Source organism: Pleurodeles waltl, chromosome 8 (assembly GCF_031143425.1).
Source record: "Pleurodeles waltl isolate 20211129_DDA chromosome 8, aPleWal1.hap1.20221129, whole genome shotgun sequence".
NCBI classification, from domain to species: domain Eukaryota; kingdom Metazoa; phylum Chordata; class Amphibia; order Caudata; family Salamandridae; genus Pleurodeles; species Pleurodeles waltl.
Genome location: NC_090447.1, coordinates 460,318,620 through 460,344,394, shown reverse-complemented (window position 1 = coordinate 460,344,394; position 25,775 = coordinate 460,318,620). Strand labels below are relative to the sequence as shown.

The 25,775-nt window shown below is 43.9% G+C and overlaps 1 protein-coding gene across 3 annotated transcripts in view; it reads left to right on the top strand.

Annotated features, from left to right (window-relative positions):
• The window catches only part of TBC1D8 (TBC1 domain family member 8), a 411,616-nt gene that overhangs the window by 150,702 nt on the left and 235,139 nt on the right, over positions 1-25,775 (top strand). For all 3 annotated transcript variants that reach the window (XM_069204407.1, XM_069204406.1, XM_069204408.1), the window contains exon 4: positions 12,256-12,484. In XM_069204407.1, the coding sequence (XP_069060508.1) occupies positions 12,256-12,484 (229 nt within the window). The remainder of the gene's footprint in view (positions 1-12,255; positions 12,485-25,775) is intronic.

Below are 25,775 nucleotides of genomic sequence, written 5' to 3'. Positions count from 1 at the left end.
TAGTCTTGTATTGTTTCCTGTTTGGCATGCCTTGCATTTATTGCACTTTACAAAGCTGAGTTTTTCCTTGCCCAGCCAGGATCATCGTTTCTAGAGTGCAGTGTGGCTCGTTACCAATTTGTCTTGAAGTAAGGGAACTTTTCTGTATTAATCATAGGATTCCGACCTACTTTGGAGACTTCGTCTGGGTCTTTGCTGATTAAGCTCCAATATTTCCAGAATATGTTGTGAATCTGTTGATTTTCTTTGCTATGTGTTAAAATAATTCTTATAGTCTCATCTTAATCCTTTTTTTTCATCCTTTTATTGATTTGAGTCACGATCTGATTGCGATTTAATTCTTTTGTTCATTTGATCACTTGATTGATCTAACTTTTGAGGGCACCATTTTGTCTGTTCTGCTTGTTTGAATTGATGTGACATATATCATCATTGTTTGAACAGTTTCATTTAAGTCTGACGAATTCCCTATAAGGGGTGCTCTTGATTAATGACGCGGGTGCAAGCTTGTTCTATGAAGAATACTATTAGTGGCTGTAGGCTGTTGTTGATAACATGTAGTCTCACAATCAAGAAATCTATGTGTGTTTTACTGATATTGCAGGTGAATTTGAGTCCACAGTCATTCTTGTTTAAGTTGTCAAAATACTCTAGGAATTGTTTTTCAGTACCTTACCAAGTGATAAAAAGTTAATCTATAAATCTTAGCCACAGCGTTATATTCTTCACATATGTTTTCTTTGCCTCTTTCCAAGCTACCCCTCTCTCCCACCAACCCATTGTAAGGTTGGCGTAGTTTGGAGAGAAAGAAACTCCCATGGCCATTCCGCATGTCTGGGCATATAGCTGGTTATTGAATAGAAACCCATTTTTGCTGAAGCACATAATTCCAAAATAATGTTTGTATGTTCCACGTACTTGATAGTCTTTTGTTTGAGGAGGTATTCCATTGTATTTTGTCCAATTGTCTGTTTATTAGAGGTATACAGTGACACTACATCTATTGTGGCCAACATGTAGCCCTCGTGCCAATTGGTTTCATTCAAAATTCTCAGAAAATCACCTCTGTCCTTGACATAGGAGCTAAGTGTTGTCACAAGTGGTGCCAACTAGTAGTCAACATATGTTGAAACTCGTTCGTAGAGGGAATAACGGCTTGAGAGTATTGGTCTTTCTGGGTGTTTATCTAGTGTCTTATGGATCATAGGTGTCAAATATATACTTGGCATAACCGGGGCCTCATTTGTGAGATAATGTAGTTCCTCATCATTGAGGGGGAAATTCTTTTGCCATATTTTCAACTTGATGTTCAGTTGTATAGTTAAGGCATTGATAGGATTGCTGTCCAGTTTTTTGTAATTTGCATTGTCATTTAGTTGGCGATACGTCTCCTCCATGTAGTCAGACTTTTTAGACTGACTATATTCTCCCCCCACCTCCCCCTTCACTGGTTTGATTTCTATTGTATTATTTTTGCAACAGGGCTTCAAGTGCAACACATTTTTTTTAGTTAGATTTTCTTATCTATTTTTGTTACATGTGTATTCTAGTTTCTCCAGATCAGCAGTCACAAGGTCAAAGAAGGTATCAGTTTTATTACCAGACAGGGGCGCGAGACATAGTTACCTTAGGTGCAAGTCATAGTTACTTGAAATAACTCTAACAGCTGAATTTCTCTGGTTTTGTGCGAGTAAATTCAGAAGCTAACTATAACGTCCCTGTAACCTTTGTTTTTTTTTAAGTGAATGTCTGCGTTTATTTAAAAAAAAAATGTATCTCCTTAATATAATGTCCCTGTAACCTTTGTTTTTTCCCCAGTATATATATATATATATATGTGTATATATTGTGATCAAGACACATAAGGAGTACCTGAGAGGCCTTACTTGTGCCTACAAGCAATTTACAAAAGATTAATTTCATAGGTTCCATTACATAAAGTTTACAGTAATATTAGTTTATGCAGGTATCTCACCATAGCAATGGTGTGCAAGGATAAAAACACTTTACAAATGAACAGTTACAATGACAGAGCTAACAGATCCTGTAAGAGAGTATAGAACCGTGTCCAGTTTAATTATTGCTTGTGTGAGGAAAAGTTTTCCCCAACACAAAATGGCCACTAGCTCTCTCACTAGGACATTAGGAGTTAAGCAGACTACATTTTTTAAATAAATGTATTTTATTTATTTTATGAAGAAACAAAACAGTACAGGATCACATACATACAGTGTGTTCGCAGCCAGTGGTCCTCCCGATATTTTTTTGCCAGCATGCATAATTTTAGTAATTTTTGAGTCCATAGTATTCCCACCAGCATCCCAAAATCATGTTTGTGCGGGCACCCTTTTGGGATGTATATGGGTTTCTGTGGCTTTGCGCATCAGTCCATTGCTGCTTTCCATTTCATCAACGTGGGAGGTTCCCATTCCTTGCATTGTCCATCTTGGCAATTATTGTGGCCCTCAGAATGCATTCTCCCCCATGATCTCCCAGGATTCCCAAGAGGGCTACTTTGGGTGTTAATTCCATCTGTTTTGCTAGTACCCAGGTCAACTCTCTTCTAATAGACATCCCATATTGTGCAGTTTTAGGACATATCCAAGTGACATGTGAAAAATCTACATTTGGATCTTTGCAACTGAAGCAGAAAGGGGCTGAGAACCTTCCCACATGCTGTAGCTGTTGAGTTGTAAAGTATTTAGCATTTCAATTGAATTAGTCTTAGGCGGGTGGAAATATCAATTTCAAGGGGTGCCAACCTGGCCTCCCCCCCTTTCCGCATCATCGAGGGGTCCTATACAACCCTTCCTAGATTCAGTAACCAAGATTCGTCTTCTAAAAGACCACAGAATAAGCTCAACAGTAACGGAGGGTGGGGGGGGGATTCTCCTCAGTAAGTGTGTGATCTGGCCAGACTGCAAGTGGCTCATTCTTCTGCACCACTTCCATGACTGCAGTGATGGACATTCATGAGCAAGATCCAGGAGAGTGGGTCTTCCACCCACTGTTACCATCCAAGCAACTACAAAGTATTCAATACCCTGCTTACGGGGTTGACGAGACATCATACTCACAAGACTGAGGAAAATACATTGCTGCGTCTGCAACCCACATAACACTTCTATCTCCGAGATTCAGCAGATAGTCAGATGCATCCTACTCAACACCCGTTCCGTCCACAAACACGCGTTGAACTTTGGAATCTACTCGACTCAGTTTCCCCAGATGTCGCCTTCCTGACTGAGACCTGGATGAACCCCTCCTTAGTGCCTGACATCGCCATAGCCATCCCGAACGGCTACAAGATCACCCGCAGACACCGTGCTAACAAGCCAGGAGGAGGCATCGCCATCCTTCACAGGAGCACTCTCAGAATCATGACCATCACCGAAGGCACCCTCGGCACCGCTGAACACCTGCACTCACAGATCCACAGCGACCCAAACACCACCCTTCAGAGGGACCCTTGTATACAGACCACCGACAGCAGTTCAGCGACTCCATCACCGACATCATCAGCATGCACTCTCTCGCATCCACAGGCTACATACTCCTTGGAGACTTGAACTTCCACCTCGAGAACACCAACAACAACTCTTCTACCACCCTGCTCAACAACCTTGCCAACCTCTGCCTCAAGCAGCTCATCACGACACCCACCCACTCTGCAGGACACACGCTCAACCCCGTTTTCTCCGCCAGCAAACACATCTCCTTCAGTCATACCACTGAACTCCACTGGACCGACCACTGCTGCATCCACTTCTCCTTCGAGAAACCAACAACACACCATCACCCGCAACGGATCCCCTACTGCAGATGGAACAAGGTCACTGAAGACCAACCGATTACTACCCTTTCCAGGAACCCACCTATCAACACCACTGACACTGACACAGCAGCCTGCAACCTCAGGCAGTGGATCGACGACTGTGCTAACACTCTCGCCCCAATCAAGAATCCTTCCAACAGATGCACTGACAGAAATGCCTTCTGGTTCAACACTGACCTCCAAGAATCTAAGCAAACATGCCGAAGACACCACCAACTCATCCGAAGCACCAAGAGAACCACCTTCAAAGAACGCATCGACAACAACGCACACAGCCACAAGGAACTCTTCAACATCGTGAAGAAGCTCTCCAACTCCGGCTCCCCAAGGCGGACCAAAAGGACCTCAGAAGCTTCCGGCCCATCTCCCTGCTCCCCTTTCCAACAAAAGTCATAGAGAAAGTTGTCAACAAATAACTGACCCGTTTCCTCGAGAAGAACAACACTCTGGACCCATTCCAATCCAGATTCCGCCGCAACCACAGCACCGAAACTGCCCTCATTGCTGCCACCGAAGACATCAAGACCATACTGGACAACGGCAAGGCCGCGGCTCTCATCCTCCTGGACCTCTCAGCCGCATTTGACACCGTCTGCCACCATACCCTACGCACACGCCTCAACGACACAGGAATCCACGACAGAGCCCTGGACTGGATCACCTCCTTCCTCACCGTTAGGCACTCAGAGAGTCCACCTCCCTCCATTCTGCTCTGAAGCCACCACAATCATCTGCGGTGTACCCCAGGGTTCATCCCTCAGCGTGCCGCTCTAAAATGTTTACATGGTTCCGCTCGCTAACATCGCCCGATCTCACAACCTCAGCATCATCTCATACGCCGATGACACCCAGCTGATCCTCTCCCTCACCAAGGCCACCGCCAAGACCAACCTCCATGAAGGAATGAAGGCCATCGCCGAATGGATGAAGAACAGCTGCCTCAAACTGAAATCCCACAAGACTGATGTCCTCTTCTTCGGCTCCATCCCCTCCGCATGGGACGACTCCTGGTGGCCTGCCACTCTGGGAACCGCACTGGCACCCACCAACCACGCACGCAACCTGGGATTCATCCTGAACTCTTCACTATCTATGACCCAGCAATTCAACGCCATCTCTTCTGCATGCTTCAGAATATCTACAAATGGATCCCCACTGAAACCAGGAGAACAGTCACCCAAGGCCTCGTAAGCAGCAGACTGGACTACGGCAATGCCTTCTACGTAGGAACCACAGCCAGACTCCAGAAAAGTCTGCAACGCATCCAGAACGCCTGCGCATATCTCATCCTGGACATCCCCCGCCACTGCCACATCACAGCCCACCTGAGAGACCTACACTGGCTTCCCTTCAACAAGAGAATCATGTTCAAACTCCTCACCCATGCTCACAAGGCACTGCACAACACCGGACCAGAATACCTCAACAGACGGCTATCCTTCTGCACCCCAGCTCGACAGCCTCGCTCCGCCGACCTTGCCCTCGCCACTGTCCCACGCATCCGCAGAACAACCGTTGGTGGCAGATCGTTCTTCCACCTCGCCGCTAAGACGTGGAACATTCTTCCCACCCACCTGCTTCAGACTAAGGACCTACTTACCTTCAGGAGACTTCTCAAGACATGGCTGGTCGAGCAATAGCAGCCGCCCCCCTAACCTCAGCACCTTGAGACCCTCACAGGTGAGTAGTGCACTTTACAAATTCTATGATTGATTGATTGATTGATAGTCATGATTCAAAAACACATGGTAGTGTCATGATGCTACTCATACATTTCTTTTTAATAGTGAAAATCAGACGATTAAGGTCAGTGTCAGTGTTAGGGTTAGGGACAACATTGGAATTCAGTTAATGGAGGGTTTAGGTTAAGTTAGATACTGGGTAGCATAACAGTTTAGGTTTAAGAATAAGAGTTTTTGACAGGGTTAAGACAGGGTTAAGATCTAAGTTGGAGCTATGCAGTACTCAGGAAAAGGATTGGGCTCAATTTTAGAGTTATGGGAGTGTGACACAGGTCTAGGTCACAGGTTTGGATTAGGTTAGGGGTAATATTTGGGCCTAGGTTAAAGGGTAGTGTGTCATGGACAGGTCTCAGTGTTTTTGAAAAAAAAAAAAAAGTACACACGATGATACATGCCAAATAACTGGTGACGTTTTCATTGAAATCCAATAGCATTTTCTGGTGAAAACATTGCCATTTATATTTTATCCATTAACAAAATGGCATTGCATTAGAATTTCTCTGCATTGTACCAAGATGAAATGTTATTGATCTGCTTCTCGACAAGCACATTTTGTATTTCTGCGTCATTATTCACTTCTGCATATCTATTTTCACACCATAATGACAAAATTATACATTTATTGGCAAAGCCAGTTGTCCTGGCTTTAATGTGCCAAAGTATCTTAACACTGACATTTACAAATATTGTTTAGCTCATTAAAGCCACCCTATGGGATTTGCTAATACTGGTAAAAACTAGAAAACATATAATATGCCTATGGGACAATCAGTTGAATGTGGCAAACAATTTGATGATTGAGTGTAATTTTCATATCTGAAATAGTCTCTCATTTTAGTGGAAGCACTTTCTGAAAGGTGTAATCAGTAACGTGAGGTGGGAGCCAAAACCCACTCTATGATTTAAAGCATTGGCAACAATAGGTCAGTGGACAACTGTGCTGTCAATCCAGCGTTGTTTCGTGTTTCTGTTGTGAGCTGAGGTGGATGTCTTTGGCGCAGATGGTCAGAAGGGGTGGAGCATTATAAGGAAGTTCCGGCACTGTAAGAGAACTACCACATTTAAAGGTGCGGCCTGTTTAGGTGATATAAAGAAGGCTCGTGACCAGGGCTTCAAGTAGGCAGGGTTCTTCCAGGTTTCTGAACCTGTAGTAATAACAAATGTGCATTGAACCAGGCCCCTGTTCGACCCGATATTCATGCCCATAACTTTAATGGGAAAAACACTGATCGGTTTCTGAACAATGAATTTAAAACCCGTTAAGGTAATCATTGCTAGAGACTTAGTTCTTGTTTATCAATCACCCTTTTGTTTAATCTTGCGTTCCCTAAGAATGTTAACTGTTTCTAGGATGTCGTGGTTTTGTATTTGTTTCCGAGGATCATATTACTCTTGTATAGTGCATTCTTTGAGCTGAGTCACGTCAAGGTGTTTATAACGGGCGATGATTGGAAGCCCTGGAGTTGAGGCTGACGGCAGAGCTACTTTCTCAGCAAGCTTGTCAGTGGGTCAGAAGACATGGTCATTCACATTCAGTCCTGGGCCGTGCTGCAGAACGCACAGAGCAGTCACTGGTCATGTATTCCAGTTGCAGTTGCGATTCTGTGCAAATATGTACCCAGGAAGTACACAGTTGTCAAAATATTGACAAGGCGACAGTGAGTGGGAATGTTGTGTGTTTGGGGGTGGTGAAGTGAAGAAGATACGAGGAAGTGCATTCAGGACGGAGTGAAAAAAGTGCTGAAGAGGGAAGTGATGAGGTGCAAGATGCGGAGAGAAAAATTGAATAAATGTCCAACTTAGAGTGAACATAACAGGAGTGATTAAGAGACTCTGAAGATCACTACACCTTCCCCGGCCTCAGTAGTGTTTAATCCACAATCTCACAATTTCAGCATTGAAACATTTTCAGTATTAATAATTTACAACAAAATGATTGTTGTTGTTCATTTATCTTAAGCAGTTAACATGGACTGACAAACCTGTAGTCCTGGCTGGCTTTTAGATGTGTATCAGTTGTTGTGCTGTATATCTGGATACAATAACAGAAAGTTTAAGGAGGAACCAAAATTCCATGGTCAGGTTAGATACTGTGGGAGTCATAGGAATGTAGTTTGTGTTTAAGCCACGGCCTTTGATGCACAGGCCACACCCCTTTTAGAGACCTCCCCACTTTTTTCATCCCCTGAAAGCCCTGATCTTGACATGAGATTGCAGGCGGTTCCCTGGAGTTTACCACTTGGCCTGTGTGCGGAGTGTTTGCTGCATTCCTTGCAAGCATTTGTATGTGAGAAACAATCTTGAAGGAGGCTTGGGTTGTTGACCAAAAGCTATTACTCTGATTTCGAGTTTCAGGAAGCCGAAAACCAAGGGCTACTTCCTGGTTACCAGTCTTGCTGCAGCGTTCTGGGCCACTGGGAGAACAAGAATCTAATGCTCTGACCTCTTGATTGTCTGTTGCTCTCTGGCAGAAGTGACGAATACTGAACCCGGTGCCCTCCTCTACCCCCTGCTTCTCACGTTCTGCAGTGCCTGTTAATGGTCCTGCCCGTTTGATATTCAAAGTCAAATGATTACAGTATTTATTGAGAAGTCACACTGTTACACTGACTTGTACCCACAGTCACATCCGTATGTAGATCTCTTTCTCTTCACACTCTCTCTCTCCTCCAGATATCACTTTCGAAAAATACGTGTAAAACAGGAATGACAGTGAGAGTTTCTACACAATGGTTGTTTTTGCCTCGATGCATTCTAAATAGAATCACAATTCCTACCTTTTTAAAGATCGGTCAGGGAGGGCGTTATCTTTTTTTCCGATTCAAACACATCTCTTGTAATTTATATTAGGCAGAAGGGTATCCTGTTGTTTTTAACATTTTGAGCTCGGTTGTTGATGGTTGAGTCATTCTGGGGTCACTGGTTCAGTGTAACAATCTTGAAAGACAGATGGGGGTTTGCCATTCCACAAATAGTTTAAGGGTTATCTTAATTTCTTTGGTGAAGCAGTGAGATGAATCCACACAGAAAGCGATGTAGTCTTTTCTTGGCTTTACTGGAGTAGGAAAGCATATTCCACTGTGGACAATAATGGCTGATTATTTTAGGTAAGGACTTTGCAAAAATGATCGAATGCACGGTAATCACTATCATTGCCCCCTGTAAGAGTGACGTTTGTCACTCTGCACCCATTTTGGATCCTGCCTCTCCCTTGAGAGTGTTGATCCCCGGTCCCCTTGTACAAGGGTTTCCATGGGCGAGTTTCTGTGTTTTGTCTACTCAATTCGCCTCCCTCAACCTTTTTATGAAATTAACTCCAGGGAGAACACCCATCTCAAATGACCACATACACACGTCTTTATAAAGCATCCGATTGGCTGGGAAGTTTGCCTCACTATGCCAAAATTAATTTTCCATTCAAACTTTCCCTCCTATTGTGGGCCAGCCTCGTACAGGTGGTTTTGAAATAATATAATTTGCATAGTTAAGAATGTTCTTCTAAATGTGATTTGAGCAGATCTTTCACAAGACCAACCTAAAATCTACACTGTTGTGTATTTACATGCGGTGTGGTAAAAGTGCCGCACTATAGAGTAACAGAACTGAATCCAGCCTATGACTTGCAGTGAACAGTAAGTGTTGCTGGACGGCCATGGGAATTGGCGAGTAAAGAGGCTCTCTGGGTGCTTCTCCAGCTTGGGAATTAGCATACTGCTATGGTAATTTATTTGGCACTTGTATACCGTTTGCCAGGGTCTGGCAGCACGTTCTCAATCCTGGCAGTGTTTTATAAGACTCTAGGAATAATGCTAATAATCTCACCCATCTCAACACTATTGAAAGGATGAATCCCAGAACCACAATGCAGATATTCAAACCTGTGACCGGTTGTTTACACAGTGATCTCGGTACTGTGGGAGCCACACCCCAATATTTTAATGACCCCCAACAATTAACTCTGGCCCAGCTCCTGCACCATTGTTCTTGCGATGCCACCACCTTCCTTGACATCAGGCCACACAAATCAGCTTGGCAGAGTAATAAAAATAATGATTCGGACCACTCAATAACTGATGTCTGATCATAGGAGAAGGGGAAGAGTTTTACTACAGAATCTCAAAATAGGCATTACAGAGAAATGCTAAATATATGCCATCGAGGCTCAAATATAGAATACTTAGTTAGAAATCAAAATACTTCTAAGGCCCAATAAGCAGCAAATTCAATAAAAGAAATCTCTAGATGAACAGTCTTGTGAGAAAAATGGAAAGTGTCTGGGCACCCCCAAAGAACAGGGGTTTTGTACACATTTTGTGAAAAGGTAATAAGCAAAACATGCAAATTCAGCATGGCACGACTAGTGGTAACACATATTGAGCAAATCAGAACACAGATCGTCACTAACAAAACTATAACCCTAACCCATTTCTAAGGAAAATGAAAATGTAAGTCACAGCAACAGCTCAGCCCGGAGATGTACAACACAGTATGAAATATTTTCTAGCAAAGACTCTTACACTAGGGTTCTAACAAGCCTACACCGGAATCCTTCAGTATGATACATTGAGTACTTAAATAAAGTTTGATTCACAATACATGCACTCTAAAGAAATAATCAGTTGCTCCAGTGTCTTTCCTCTGAAAAGACTGTGGGGAGACAAGACAGACAGGGGGACATTGATTGGGAGGAGTGATGAGCAGGAGTATGATGATCAGTGCACCAAAACAACATCCATAATTAAATAAAATGGGGTGTCTGCAAAAATGTGGCACAACTAAACTACATTCATAAATACACTTCTAAGCACCTAATAAGTCATTTTAAGTGCAACATTATTAATTCATAATTTACAACTATATTCATCATAAAAATCTTTAGTATTCAGAAATAGACACCCAAAACTGCATATTTATTAAAAGCTACCAGAGCACCAAATGTTTAACTCCCCAAAGCTGCAATGTCCCAGTGGTAGGTCCAGCAGTAGTCATTATTGCTAAATAGCTATTAAATGCAACTGGATCCGTTTTCGCATTATAACATATGGGCTAAACCATCACAGCATAAAACTCTCATTCACAAATATTAACAGATATACTCCCTCATGTATATTAAAAAGGCAAGATTTCCTCTGCAAATAAATCTACTGTGAATGTGAGGATGGAGGCCTGTGAAAGACAGTAGACGTTCATCCTTGCTTTCACAAAATGCTGAAATTACGGAGTCTACACTGTACTAGTCTACACTATTCTATTTTAAAAATATCATGATTGCCGAGGGATGTTCTTTGAAGCATGCCCTGGTCACCAGAAAAAGTGGCATGCCCTTTCCAATGCATGCAGATGACATTCTCAAAATGGAGACAGTCCCTCAAGGACTGTTGCTCATTTCAGTTTGTGTATACCTGTAGCTTGCTTCCTAAAGCTTTGTTTTTTCAGTATGCCACTTTCCCAGCCCCACACAACAAATCTACCACCTTTTACTGTCTGAGGAGCCAAGTGTAAGATGAGTTGGTTGGAGCCAGGCCTTGTGTTTGTTACAGGCCATCTGGTGCTTTGAGGTGGTGGTGCTTTCCAGTTACATACTCAACCACCTGTGAAGCCTAAATCCTATGTGCTGTGCTAGTCAGGTGGGCACGAGGCGGTGGGAGGTCCAATTCTGGTACCATGCTACAACACAGTTCTGCTGTTGTTGTACACGGACATGGTTCTGAGGATATGGCCCATCACAGAAAACTGAAGTGCTCTGTAGGAGATACTGTACTCAGTTACTATTGGTTAAGCTTGAAATATCCTGAACAGAGTACGTTATTATCTTGCTGGATTACTAGAGAAGCGTGTGTTGCATGAGAAGTTAAAAATAATAATTGGTTCAGGGTATGATACAATTGCCCTGAAGAAGTATTTCAGAAACACAAGCTGTGTTAGCTTCAAACAGTTGTATGTGTTTGCTAGGTGTTTAGTAAAGAATGGATGGAATAAATCGTGGAGCATAATGTTGAAGCTGTCAGAAGAACAGCTTGTTGAGATAAACACTGGTTTACCTTAGGCCGCCCTCTACCTGTCAGTAAAGCACATGACACTGCCACAGCAGCCAGCACACAGCTCTCGAGCACTGTGTAACTAATATTTTTGGGGGTCCTAGGAGTGGTTGCAATTATACCGAAATTCCAAACACACACAACCCACCCACTCCCACGCTGCCCCTCACGCCTTCTAGCAGAAGTTTTTGGGGAATAATATCTGGGAACCTTAGTACCTCTTTATCGCGACTTGCTTGCCCAAATAGTTGTGCCTGTGTACTGATTTATAATACGGCCCATTGGGGTTATGCATTTATGGAGCTGTAGTATTTTCTGTATAGATATGAATTTAGTGCATTTGCCGCATAATTCACCATCTGTTCTATAGTTTGTAAATTTCGCCATTTTTATCTGACCAATAATTACTAGAAAAAGTGAATCTGCACAATAACAGACACATTCCATAGGTTAATTTGAGTCCTTCATTTGCTAAATGCAGTATCAAGTCGTTAAATTGGTATTAATGGGGTGAAAATTGTGCCCAAACAGTATTAATTTGTTAAACTTACAAAATAGTGTGCAGCTCCCTAATCTGGTCCTCTGCTGCTGCATAATTCCAGGTCCTTGCCTAAAATGACCTTCTCCTCCTTTTTGACAGGGGCTGATTGCACAGGAGAGCAGTAGTAAGCTGGCTGAGCAAGAAGAAGAGCCGGAGAAATTTCGAGAAGCTCTGGTGAGATTTGAGAGCAGATTTAACTTCCCTGAAGCCGAGAAGCTCATTGCGAATTACCCCTGCTGCTGCTGGAAGGGGCACGTCCCCCGCCAAGGGTGGCTGTACCTGAGCATCAACCATTTCTGCTTCTACTCCTCCTTCCTTGGCAAGGAACGTAAGTAGACCGCAGAGTGTTCTGCCAAGGTTATGAACCATGGGCATGTCTCATGGGGAGACTGTGCCCTATTTTGTGAGGGTGGCAATCAGGAAGCTGGTTGAGGTGATAATGTTAGATTACTGCTCAGACCAATTGCCATCAAATTGCATCTGACAAACTCTCTTTCCAGGTTTATGAATGAGTAACTGAGGCACAGGGAGAAACCAGTGATTTAGATTTTAAAGGTCACACATTGTATCATAGTGACTAAGCTGGTATTTACAATTTGAGATTCAGGTCTCCGATTGGCCTTCCAGAAGCCCAAGTCTAAAAAAAAAAAAACTCAACGCATGCTAGTATTTAACACTGTTTTAAGAGTTTCATTATTTCTGCTTATCTCTTGCCTTTACTTTGGGTTTTTACCCTCAGCGCTATGCACCAGACTCTTTTTTTCATTTTCAGGTTGACTGTAGAAACTTGTCAATATATAGGTTGCTTTCACTACTGAACTCATGAAAATCAGGTGACTGTTATAAAGAATCTTGACTGTTTTTAGGGCGAGCGCAAAGCGCTCTGTCCCTGGTGTAATCTCTCTGTGGGCTTTTAACCACGCCCATCAGTTTCGCCTCTAGCGTACTGGCCAACTACTGAAAACATACGATCCTCCATGTTTTCCGTATGGTTTCTGTACTACTTTTTCTCTTTATTTCGTAGGCAGCATGATCTCGCTGGGCAATAGTCGAGCGCTTTGCATGACATCGACCCTGTTACATGATAACTGCACTTTTGCCGGTTATATGGATAACTGCACTTTTGCTGGTTACATGTATTATTGCACTTTTGCCAATACGTTTCACTGCGAGCAAACTCCTGTTTTCTTTTGTGTGTTTGCTTTGGTCTCATGGCGGCCTTCGGCTCATTTATGTGAAACTGTTTTACTTTTCAGTTTGTGGCAAGAAAAGTCCGGTTAGGAGTTTACAACGCTAATAGCTTTAACTTGGCCAAATACTAGACCCATTGCATCACAAATGCTTGTTTATCAAGTTATTAGGGAAATCTTTGTATACATTGGATGTTTAAGTATTTTATAAGTAGTGCTAATTCTCTGACCTTTTGCAGGTATTTTGGTTTTGTGCCAAAATGTTACTATCTGTCTTGAGGCGTGAGTTGAGTGCAGACTGAGGCAGCACGGTGCTCTTCTGTGGAACAGTACTGTGATGCCTTCCGCTGACCTGGGATGCGAGATGCTGTTGTGTTGTTGCTTATCCTGGTATTACATGGCATTTTTCTTTAAGCTTTTCACTTCCACTCCATTGAGTCATGGTGGATCTGCAGAATCCTGTTTCTTACAGGTCTGCCTTTTTTATTAATAGTTTTAATGGGTTCTGGCTCTGAAATTTGGCGTCTGACCTACAGGGCATCCACACCCTCAACTCACACCAAAGGCAAACACTGGCAGACTCATAAAATGCTTCCTTTTGAAGATTATTAGTCTAAATGTGTCCTGGCCTATACTTACCATTACTGCTATGTGCGTCTGCCTGGAGGCACCTAGTTCAGGATATAATAGTGTTTTATTGTTTTCTTTCTTTCACATGCTCTTGGAAATCTGTCACTAACTGTGCTCAGGGATCACTAATATAGGGGGTACCAGTAACTCAGGGGTGGGGTGCCGGTTAGAGTTTTTGTCTGGTCACTAGGTGGACGCTAGGGCCTTCTGGAAAATAAGGCATTAAATAGGCAATTGGTATTCTGGTTTTGATTCGCTGGGTAATCTTCATGTCCTCCTAGTAGCTCCCCTGGAGACTTCACCTGCAGATGGTTTCCAGTTGGAATGCACCAGGGCCACGAAGTTGCAGCAGAACTTGCTGTTCCAGTGGGGCATGTGACTTCATTTACTGGTCCCACTGGTAATAATGAGGCACTAGGTCTTGTTAGTTACTTGGCAGGTCCGACTGTAACTGTTAGACAGGCCACAGGGTCTGTGGTGCTTACAGTACAGCGCAATTGCCTTCAACAAATTAAAATGACATCAAAGCCTAGTTTACGATTGCTAACTACAGCCACTGGTAACTTATTTTAAAAAGTGGTACATACCACCTCGAGATAGCACAGAGCACTTTGCTGTAACAATAGAAAAGGGAGAAGAGTTGATAAACCTGTAGACTGATGAATCAGTCTGTTAGCTGAAGGTTGAAACTTGCTGATAAGAATGCTTGTCCAAATATCCTAAAAATCCCTTATCCAAGTTTTGGGGTTGGTGATTAGAAGCTACTCAAAGTTAGTGTGGTGGAGCAATACACAGAAGCAATTGAAACTTGTTCTGGTGTTGACTTACTTCTTTCCACTTTGGACATTATATTTTATTCTGAGGACGTACTAGATGGACCGATACTTCTGTTATGAAGCACAAGATGATAACATGCCTCACTGTGCTGATATGACAGTGTTGTGCATTTGTATTGACAATGGACCACAAGCACATGCCTTGAGAAGCCTCACAGGCCTACATGCCAGAGCAAAATATTTCCCAGCTGATCAAGAAATACATGTGTATGAATTAAAGAAAAAATGTTTTTACCTATTGGAACCAAATAAAGTGGTATTTTATTTGACATGAGAAAGAGTACATCCTTGAATTGAAAAGACTTTGACTTTTTGAATTTATATATGTGATTTCATAGCGACATCTAAGCCATTAGATTCGACTGACAATGTCTTGTGAAAATGTATGATGGTTCATCTTTTTGTGCTCAAGTGAAACAAAATGCAGGGTCCTACCAAAGTCTTATTTTTTCTAACCATCTTTATTGAGTTTTATAGCATTACAAAGCATGAGTCACAGTGGTTGTGAGTGTATAATCGTTACATCATACACAAGTTGTGTACATATATCTCAAAGCAGCATTTGAGCTTAGTAGATTACAACAGTCCGAAGCATAACAACATAAAAAAGAAAAGAAAAGCAAAGGAAAGAAGGAACAACTGCGAGCCTTTAGTCTTGATATGGGTTAGCACTCCTTCGCATTTAGAATGTTCTTTAGTAGCTGGGTTGGCCGTGCTGCACCCATAGTTGCAATGTTAAGTCAATGGTTGGGGAGTGACCATGCTCCATGTCTTGACCAGTTCTCACCTATACTGAGGACCTTACCTATGTATGCGGGGGTCAGGTGCCATCATTCGTGTCAGTCTGGAGTGCATGAATGAGTTTGTCCCATGGCTGCCGCAATGGGGCATTTGCATTGACCAGGCATTTCCTCCCATTGCAGTGCCACAGATTCCACCTCAGCCATTTTAGTCATTACAGCCTGCCAGTGGGAAGCCCCGGAGCGCGACAGCACCTTCCCACCTCATCATGATCGTATGCCTAGCCAACAACAGCAGCAAATTGATGAAGTGGGTGGTGCCCCCTGCTCAGTTTCGTTTGAAGAGGCCCAAGACACAACATTCTACATTATTCTGGCTTTGTCGAAATGTTGCTCGCTTGAGTATTGTGCAAACAGAGTCCCATAGGCTCTCAAGAGGGCCGCTCCAGAAAATATGTAGGATACAGGCTTGGGGAGCTGAGCAACAAGGGATGGCAGGTGATGCCATGGGATAAATGCTGTGGAATCTAGACAGTGCCGAATAGGCCCAATGGAGGATAATATGTTCTATATATTTGAATCTGACATTGTGTGAGAGCTTTCACAGGTATATGAGTGCCCTTTGCCAGTCTTTGAGGGTTGATAGGTGCCATAGGTCTTGCTCCCAATTATGCCACATGTTTTTGAGGAGGTCAGTGGTCCTGTCCGGGAGTCTTCTTTTTGAGGATTAATTCCTTGCTACAGGTGATTACTACAGGAAGGCCATAGTATAGATTGATATGTGCTCCAAAATGTTTATGTCCCGATGATGACCCGTGGAACAACAAGGATCGAAATAACGCTGTTCTGATGATGACCTGTTGAACAACAAGGTTCGAAACGCCTTCGACGCCTGTTTGAACGAATGGACACAAGCATGGACTGCTGAAGTTTTTTTTACTTATTATAGTCTTAGTGTTTTATTATTTTTCTGTCCCATTGTTTCTTTTTTGTGTTTTACACTGTACATGGTTTGGGTAAAGTACATTAAAGTTATCTGTGGAGCCATTATTTTTGCAAAGGTTATCATTGAATAATGAATCTTTTTCTATCCCTCTGTGGTGTAGCACCATTTGTTACTGAAGTTTTTTTTCATTTTTATTCCTGGAACTACTGTTGTTAATATTAGTATTTGTCAGCCCAAAGTACCAGGTTTCGCAGGGCAGCCCCTGTTGTTTAAACAGCTGCTTCAAAAAATTGCATTTTCAAACTTACAATTCAAAAAACAACCTCACCAAAAGATGTATTTGTGCATTCAGAGATCACATCTCCATATTTCTATCTGCTCCCATTGGGAAATTACACTTAAAATATATTTTAAGGCAAACCCCATGTTACGCAATAGGAGAGATAGGCCTTGCAATAGTGAAAAACGAATTTAGCAGTATTTCACCATCCGGACATGTAAAACACACCAGTACATATCCTTTTAGGGGTTAATTACATGTAGTAAAAGGGAAGGTTAGGGCCTGGCATGTGGGTGCACTTGCCAAGTCAAAATGGCAGTTCAAAACTGTGCACACACACGCACTGCACTGGAAAGCCTGAGACATGTTTACAGGGCTACTCGGGTGGGTAGCACAATCAGTGCTGCAGGCCCACTAGTACCATTTTATTTACAGGCCCTGGGCATACATGGTGCACTATACTAGGGTCTCACTAGTAAATCAGATATGCCAATTATGGATAAAACAATCTCCAATACAATTTAGATAGAGAGCATGTGCACTTTAGCAGTGGTAAAGTGCCCAGAGTCCTAAAGCCAGCAAACAGAAAATACATACCAGTCAATAACAGACGTTGTGAGGCAAAAGGTTTAGGGATAACCCTGCAAAAAGGGACATTTCCAGCACAGCCTATCACAGTTTACGTTTAACTTCCATGCAGGAGGCCCTGTTGCATTGCATGGCAATAGCGTAATCTTGGAAGAGGAGAATCTGCACATTTTCCTAGGTAATGCTTCCCAATCGTCTGACACATTGGATTAGTTCAGCTTTGTCCCTGAAATTCAATATTCTGGCCACCACTGATCTTGATGGACTACCTGATAGAGGCTGTCGAGTGGGTTCTACCAAAGTCTTCAAGCATGTTTTCAGCAAGCATGTCTTCTACTTTAAATGATTGCCTTCTAGTCATCTGATATTATACCTGATAAGCGTAAAAAAGTAGTTGAAAATACGTTTACTGTGTGTTTGTAGTCCTGTTGGCTTTTTCCTGAAATCTGTAGTAGCTGTTGATGTCCATAGTGGGGAGTGTTTGTAATGAGTCGCTCATTGACTGGTATAATGGTCTGCCTTCTATTTGACTTACATGAAAGAGAGTGAAGCACGACAAATAAAGACAACCGGAAAGACACTAACCACAGCCCAGTTGACTATCTCTGGTTAGACTGTAAGTCTCTTGATTGCATGAAAATGACTGCATTATATTATGTTTGGAGAACCTAAGCCAAGGGCACGACATGGAAAAATATCTGCTCTTCCAGAACTTCACAAGAGTAAGGCACAGACTATAGTTCTAGAGGGGCAGACTATTACCATTATTAATATTTCTACTACAGCTTAGTTCAGATGGAGACCCCTATGTGAGACACATGGCAGGGGGCGGTTCTTGAGGGCATTCCTGCCTAACGGTGTTTAGTTTTGCTGTGAAGTACAGGCTAAACTTCAAAACTTACCTTTTAAAAGTGAAATGCTATTTGGCAAAGATGAGGTCGTAGAATGTTTTTTTTTTTAAGCAGACTAACACAGTAGGAGGCATTCGAGTCCTCACAGTCGTATCTGAGCACCAAATAATCCTCCCACAAGCTATAGCTGGCCCTTTCTGCTGCATGGAACCTAGTGCCAATAATCACAGACCACAAAGGGGCGGCAGTAGTAATAACAGCCTTCTGGAGGTGAATAAAGAGGAGGTACTTCCAGGGGCAAAGGTCGAAGAAGATCAGTAACTGGTTCCTCCTCTTCTAAGCAAAGCTTAATGGAAATGGATTCTAATCTTACCTATGAACAGTAATGATCCTGCTGAATGGGTGCAAGACACAGCAGAACTTGGCTACTGCATACAGTTTCTCAGTAGACCAAAGCACTTCCTTCCAAAACACTTAACAAGGAACATTTGGCATGACTACTTAAGGAGGTAGACAAAATGTTACAATAACGAGGAGGCAAAAAAATTGACTGAAAGAAGGCAAGTTGGGTGCTCATATTGTCTTGTACCTCAGAAGGATAGAAAATCTAAAAGAATCCTGGGTTTCGGATCACTCCACAGATGCACAAAAGCTGGTGGGGACCTGGGGCCAGATGTAGCAAAGTCCCAAATTGCGACTTGCAATTTGCGAGTCCCTGCGACTTGCAAATTGCAAGTCGCAATTTGGGATGCAGAAAGGTGTCTCAGACACCTTCTGCAAGTCGCTATGGGGTCGCAAAGACCCACCTCATTAATATTAATGTGGTGGGTCGCAATTTGCAACCCCATAGCGATTCAGGGCACTCACGGACATGGAGGCCTGCTGGGAACAGCAGACCTCCATGTCCGTGACTGTTTTTCAATAAAGCAGTTTTTTTTTTTTCTCAAAGTGCACCCCGTTTTCCTTAAAGGAAAACGAGCTGCACTTTGAAAAATAAACCGAAACCTTTTGTTTCGGTATTTTTCAGGGCAGGTAGTGGTCCATTGGACCACTGCCTGCTCTGAAATTTTTTTTTTTAGGCCAGACACAAAGGGGACGGGATCCCCTGGGGACCCCTTCCCGTTTGCGACTGGGTTACCATCCACTTCAAGTGGATGGTAACTGCGAGTCCATTTGCGACTGCTTTCGCGGTCGCAAATGGAATTGCATACCAGTGCGACTTGCAAATAGGAAGGGAACACCCCTTCCTATTTGCGACTCGGAAATGCATTTTGCGTGTCTGTTCCGACTCGCAAAATGCATTTCTACATACCAGATGGGCTTTAGCGACTCGCAAACTGTGTTTTTCGCCGTTTGCGAGTCGCTAAACCTTTCGTACATCTGGCCCCTGGTCTCTTGCCGCAATGGGAATATCCCAAAGGAGGGCCAGCGCTGTTGTCTTTATGCCTTGGATAAGCCAAATCGCAGAAATCTCTGAAACATTTGTGGTGGCTTCTTTATATGACTGCTGAAAACAAACTACAAGAAAATAGTCTTTAGCAGTTGTATCCTCATCTGCACATTGAGCCAGAGTCATCTTGGCTGCTCTGAATGAAGGGACCTCTGGGGGAATTAAAACTTCATTCAATAGCAGTGCAGGGGGTAATGGGCCCGCTATTAAACTGCATTTTGCCCCAGGATTGCCCTCCATCCCCAAAGAGCAATTGCATTTTTCATGCCTTTCAGTGTCCTTTGGCTCCACATACTAGAATTGACCCAAGGTTGGCACCTTACCTCTACTTCTACGAGGTAAGGTACCAGCCTCATCTCAGAGGACTTAAGGACATCAGAAATAAAAATCTCATAGCAGTTTAGGGTTCAAATGCTGACTGAACTCTCCCCAGCCAAGCATGTCTGTGGGTGGTCCTGATTCATTGGAGCTGTGTGGTGATTGCCTGTATGGTTTTAAAGGGCAATTTGTTATTTTTTCGTGAGTTTTTCTTTTTTCTTTTCACTTTGTTGCAGTTTAATTAATGGTTGTTTTATTTGGACTATTTTGATGCACTTGAAGTACGTATTTCAACAAAAGGGTGTTTATCCAAATTACTTCTCGTTTTCTTTGAAATGTTCTCCTACTCTTTACCTGAACCCTTTATTGCTGGTTAGTTAATACTTATTTTCAATTATATGTATACCTACATTTATGTGGACCTTAGGTGGTTTGTTTCTTCCCTTTATTGCTTTCAGCTTGTTGATTTATGCATTCCTATGTGCTCCTGGCTTTGTCTTGAGTTGTGGGCGGCTTATGTACCCCTCAGGGATGGTATGGTTATATCTGTTGTGTTGTAGCTCTTGTAAGAGCTACAACACACGATGAGCGAGAGTTGCGTCTGAGCAATGAATAACTCATGCGACTCCAGTATATTCACCAGCGCCGGCGTGGTCAGGTTGGGCGTTCGTTGTGACAACGCCCGACAGCATGGTGTCCCTGTGCTCGTAGCGCAGCGACTCCCTCACAGACCACGCCTCTCTTTATTTTTATAGCTCCGGGCCGGAGGCCACGGAGCAAACCACACACAACACGCAAAGAGGTGGAATCCTTCGGAACATCCGGGGATTCCACAAACAGTAAATTGCATAACCCCAAACACCCCCATATCTCACAGAGTGTCTGCTGTCCGGTTACGTCACTGGCCAGTGACACTACATTCCTCCACAAAATACAAAAACTGAAAACAACACACAACACATTTGGCAATCAGTCACACAGGTGATCACGTAGACGGATTGATGGACAAGGATTGCTATGCAGACCATATCTGGCAGACCCAGAGCGTTGGGACAATGACTCCGGGGCAGGCCCATCCATCGGCTGCCCCAACTGGGTCAAACCTGGAACACCACTTCCCACATCACCGGAATCACACGATGAACTCTCCACAGCAGGTCCTGGAGACAACGGCACAACATCGTCAGTGTCCCCAACGGCTTCATCGCCATTGCTTTCCGACGAGTGAAACTTCTTAAACAAAGAAATATTACGAGTCACTGTGTCAGTTCCACGCTGGGCAACAACGGCAGACCCATTTCTTTGAACAATCTTCCACGGAACGGAACCAAAAGGCATACGAAATTTACTGCCAGGCAGGGACTGCTTAAGCAATACCCGGTCGCCCACTTGGAGATCAGACAAAACCGCTCATCGACTACGGCTCACTCGCTGATTATTCTGCATGGCCACCAGAATCTTCTGCAAGCATTCATCGCTCGTGGTCACTTGCACAATTTCGTCCATGGTCATTGGCATGGGCCGGAACCGATCAGTGACATATCTGACATACTCTTCGGTTTCCTGCGCTTCCTCAACCTCTGTAGCAGAGGCAGCTCTAGGATGCCTCGACAAATAGTCTGCCGGATTCTCAGATCCTGGGCGATACTCTAAATTGCACCGATAGTCCTGCAATTGCAACATCCACTTCTCAATTCTCGGAGGTGGCTTGGAAGCAGTCCCATTGAATAGAGGAAGCAACGGTTTATGGTCAGTGGTTACCACAAACGGGCGGCCGTACACGTAGATATGAAAATGCTTACAACCCCAGTGCGCAGCGATCGCTTCCTTTTCGATCTGCGAGTAACGTTGTTCCATTTCAGTGAGTGACCGGCTGGCATACGCAACGGGAGACCACATTCCTTCTCCCTGATCCTGCAATAACACCGCACCTCAGCCCTTTGGCCCAGCGTCCACGGTAATTTTGGTGTCTTTCTTAGGATCGAAATATTTCAAAACAGTTTCGCTGGACAAAGCATATTTGATATTATCAAAAGCAATCTGCTCGGTAGAACCCCATTGCCATGGCTCAGAAGCTTTGGTGAGAGTTCTTAGAGGCTGCGTAAGGTTAGACAAATCTTTCATAAATCTGCCACAATAGTTCACCATCCCTAGGAAACGCCTCATCTCGGTGATGTTTGTAGGAGGAAGAGCTTTCTTGATGTCATCCACCTTGGCTGGATCAGGGGTTACCCCACTGGCGGAAAACGTATATCCAAAGAATTGTATTCTGTCCCTTAGAAACTCACACTTTTGACGGTGCAGGGTAAGTCCAGAATCCTGAATTCGCTGGAGTACCTTCTGTAACCTGGAGTGATGCTCCGCAATGGTAGGAGCATGGACAAGAATGTCATCACTGACATTGATAGTTCCAGGCAAATCAACCAACAGCTCCTGAATGACATTCTGGAACACCTCCGCAGCACTGGACACTCCAAAACTCAAACGTTTATATCTTCGGAGCCCCACATGTGTGGAGAAAGTCGTGATATAACGGGATTCTTTGGCTAGCACCAGTTGGTGGTATCCGAATCGGAGGTCCAGTTTCGAAAACCACCTAAAGTCACTGAGTTCTCCCAATATGTCATCAATTGTAGGGGTCAAATGTCTTTCTCTTTTTATGGCAGCATTGGGGAGGCGCATGTCCACACATATCCGCACCTCACCAGGCTGTTTGGGCTTCTTCGCTATGACAATCGGGGCTACCCAAGGAGTGGGCCCAGATACTTTCTCAATGATTCCCGCTTTCTCCAAATTAGCCAACTCTCTTTCCACTTGTGGTCGAAGGTGGAACGCCACTCGCCGATGGCGGAGGGCTACCGGTTGCACGGTGTGATCAATGTGTAGTTTAATCTCTTGGCCTTTTAGACACCCTATGCCATTGAATACCCCATCATATCGGGCGACCAACTCGGCCACGGACTCTTTGTGAATGCTAAACGCAAATGTCACAATTGCTAATTGCTCCGCAGCCTTGCAGCCTAACAGCATACCAGTTCCTCCCTCCGTCACATAGACTTTAGCAGGTGTGGATTGTGATCCATGGGTGATAATTGTCTGGAACATGCCTCTCAGAGCTAAAGGGGTGCTTTGCCCATAAGCATATACCTTGACATTCGCCTTGGTCACTGCTGGAGTTGGTGACATCCTGCAGTGTTCCTCTGCAGCCAGTAAATTTATGGACGCTCCTGTGTCCACCACTGCGACAATTTCATGCTGGCCCATGAGGATCTGGCACTTTGGAAGCTGTGACTGACGATGGCTGGTAGGACGGACGGAAAATAGAGAGTGTACAACATGAATTACGGCTTCTTCATCATCCATATCACTTCCCCACTCCGACTTCTCTGGAGACGTTTCTTCGAGTGCAACGTTGACAGATGCACTTCGAGTGTTTTTCGATCTGCAAACCTTTGCGAAGGGATTCAGCTTTCCGCAGCTGGAAGACACTTTTCCTCGAGCTGGGCACTCTGATGCCCTGTGTGGCACCCCACCACAATATCCACACTGCCTTGTTCGTACCTTATTCCCCATTTGTCGGGGTCGACTACTAGGTGCCGTGACCGCATTGGTCACCTCTTCTTTAATGGAACGCTGTAGGGCTGCTTTCATGTGCGAAGCTCTGGCTCTCGACAGCTCCTTAGTGCGGCCCAGCTGTAGAATATCTGGTAAAGATTTTCCAGATTCCTCGAGAATCCGCTCCCTAAGCCTAAGGGACGCACACCCTTGGATTAGCTGTCCTCTGACCTTTTCAGTCTCATCAGTGAATCTGCATGTGCTCGCTAATTCTCTTAGCCGTAGGTGGAAAGCATCTAGCAACTCTTCCATTTGTTGCCTCGCTTGTCTAAATATGAACCTTTCATAGTCCGTGTTGACCATAGGTTCAAAATGTCTGTTAAGCGCCGCTATCAGCGTAGCATATGTTTTGGGTTCATTCTCCACTAGTTTTTTTTTTATATCTTGTATATGTCTTTACCTCCTATGTGGATCAGTAACGCACGCTTCTGGTCATCTTCTACTTTGGTGGCCTCAAAGAATAGGAGTACTCTTTCTACCCACTCTTTCCACTTTGGAGCCTGGGCAGACGGTGCTCCTTCTACAATGAATGGTTCGACCGGAGGTATTGCGGACATTGTGGCTAGTTGGGCTTAATCCTACCGTGTAGGCACCAGATGTATTTGTGTTTGTGGTGAGCACAGTTGTGTTCTGTGCCTCCAACACTCCCCTGTCTGCACAGAGATGAGGAGACAAAAAAAACCTTGTTGTAGTCTGCTTTTTTTTTTAATTTCCTCTTCTTTTTTTTTTTTTTGACAACCAACAAAAAAAAATTCTTATTAAAGCTTAGAGGGGGGCTCTGGGGGGTCTCTGGTCCTTGGCAGATGCTGCCATTGCAGTCGTGATCTAAGTTCCACACTTAGATCCCTTTAGAATGATGATCAGAGCCGGCACGAGCACCGTGTCATGCACGTCCGCCGCTCTGTCTCCTGACGCGATGATTATAACACAAATAGAGCCGGCATGAGCACCGCGTGTTAGGTGACCGCCGCTCTATTTGTTTGTCTTTTTTTTTTTTTTTTTTACTTGAGGCCATGCCTCCGCCGCGCGAGCACAGCCAGGAGCGAGGGTCTGCACACCCTCGTCGCCAATTTGTTGTGTTATAGCTCTTATAAGAGCTACAACACACGATGAGCGAGAGGTGCGTCTGAGCAATGAATAACTCATGTGACTCCGGTATATTCACAAGGGCCGACGTGGTCAGGTTGGGCCTTCGTTGTGACAACGCCCGACATGCTCGTAGCGCAGCGACTCCCTCACAGACCACGCCTCTCTTTATTTTTATAGCTCCGGGCCGGAGGCCACGGAGCAAACCACACACAACCCGCAAAGAGGTGGAATCCCTCGGAACATCTGGGGATTCCACAAACAGTAAATTGCATAACCCCAAACACCTCCATATCTCACAGAGTGTCGGCTGGCTGGTTACGTCACTTGCCAGCGACACTACAATATCTAGGGTCTTTTTGGCTCACCTGTCTGTGAAGAGTTAGATTTATTTTGTTGTAGTAGCTCTATTGAAACGTGTTAAACTTTTAGTTTGTTTTTGTCCCCTAATGTGCCAATAATTCCATCCATAATGTACCTATGCAAAAGTTTCATTTGGCAAAAGATGTAAAAGAATCTTGGTCAAATTTGAAAGGGATAAAGCATCAAAGCGAGACAAAAGACATGTTTGGGCGTGTTTTGGAAATATCTTACATTTATTTATTTAATTAATGTATCTTTAAAGTAGGGTGCATATCACACGATTCCACTTAAGGGATGTGACGTACCTTGAGAGTTGCTGAAAGACGGGGCTCTTGGGAGAAGACAAAAGGTGGGAGTCTGAAATGTGCAAACAGTAAAACACGGCAAATGTTTGACTCGTGTAACACAATCGAAAAACGTTAACCTAATCTGCGCTTCCAGGCAGCACAATGACTGGTGTTTATTTAACTTTTTAAAGTCGCATTTTTTTTTACAAATGCTTCATGGCTAATCCAGCTAAGTCATTGTCGGCTTGATTTATTGTTTTGTGGCGATGCATCTAGCGCACACGTCACTGAAATGGCCTCTGGGTGCTAGAAAATCCACAGCTCAGCCAGGCATGAGAATGTAAGTGCACCGCTACAGAAACTGGCAGATGACAGCTTCTCTGAGTGTTTACTGATCATATTGATGGTTATAGGCGCAAGTTACTCAGTTTTGAGACCT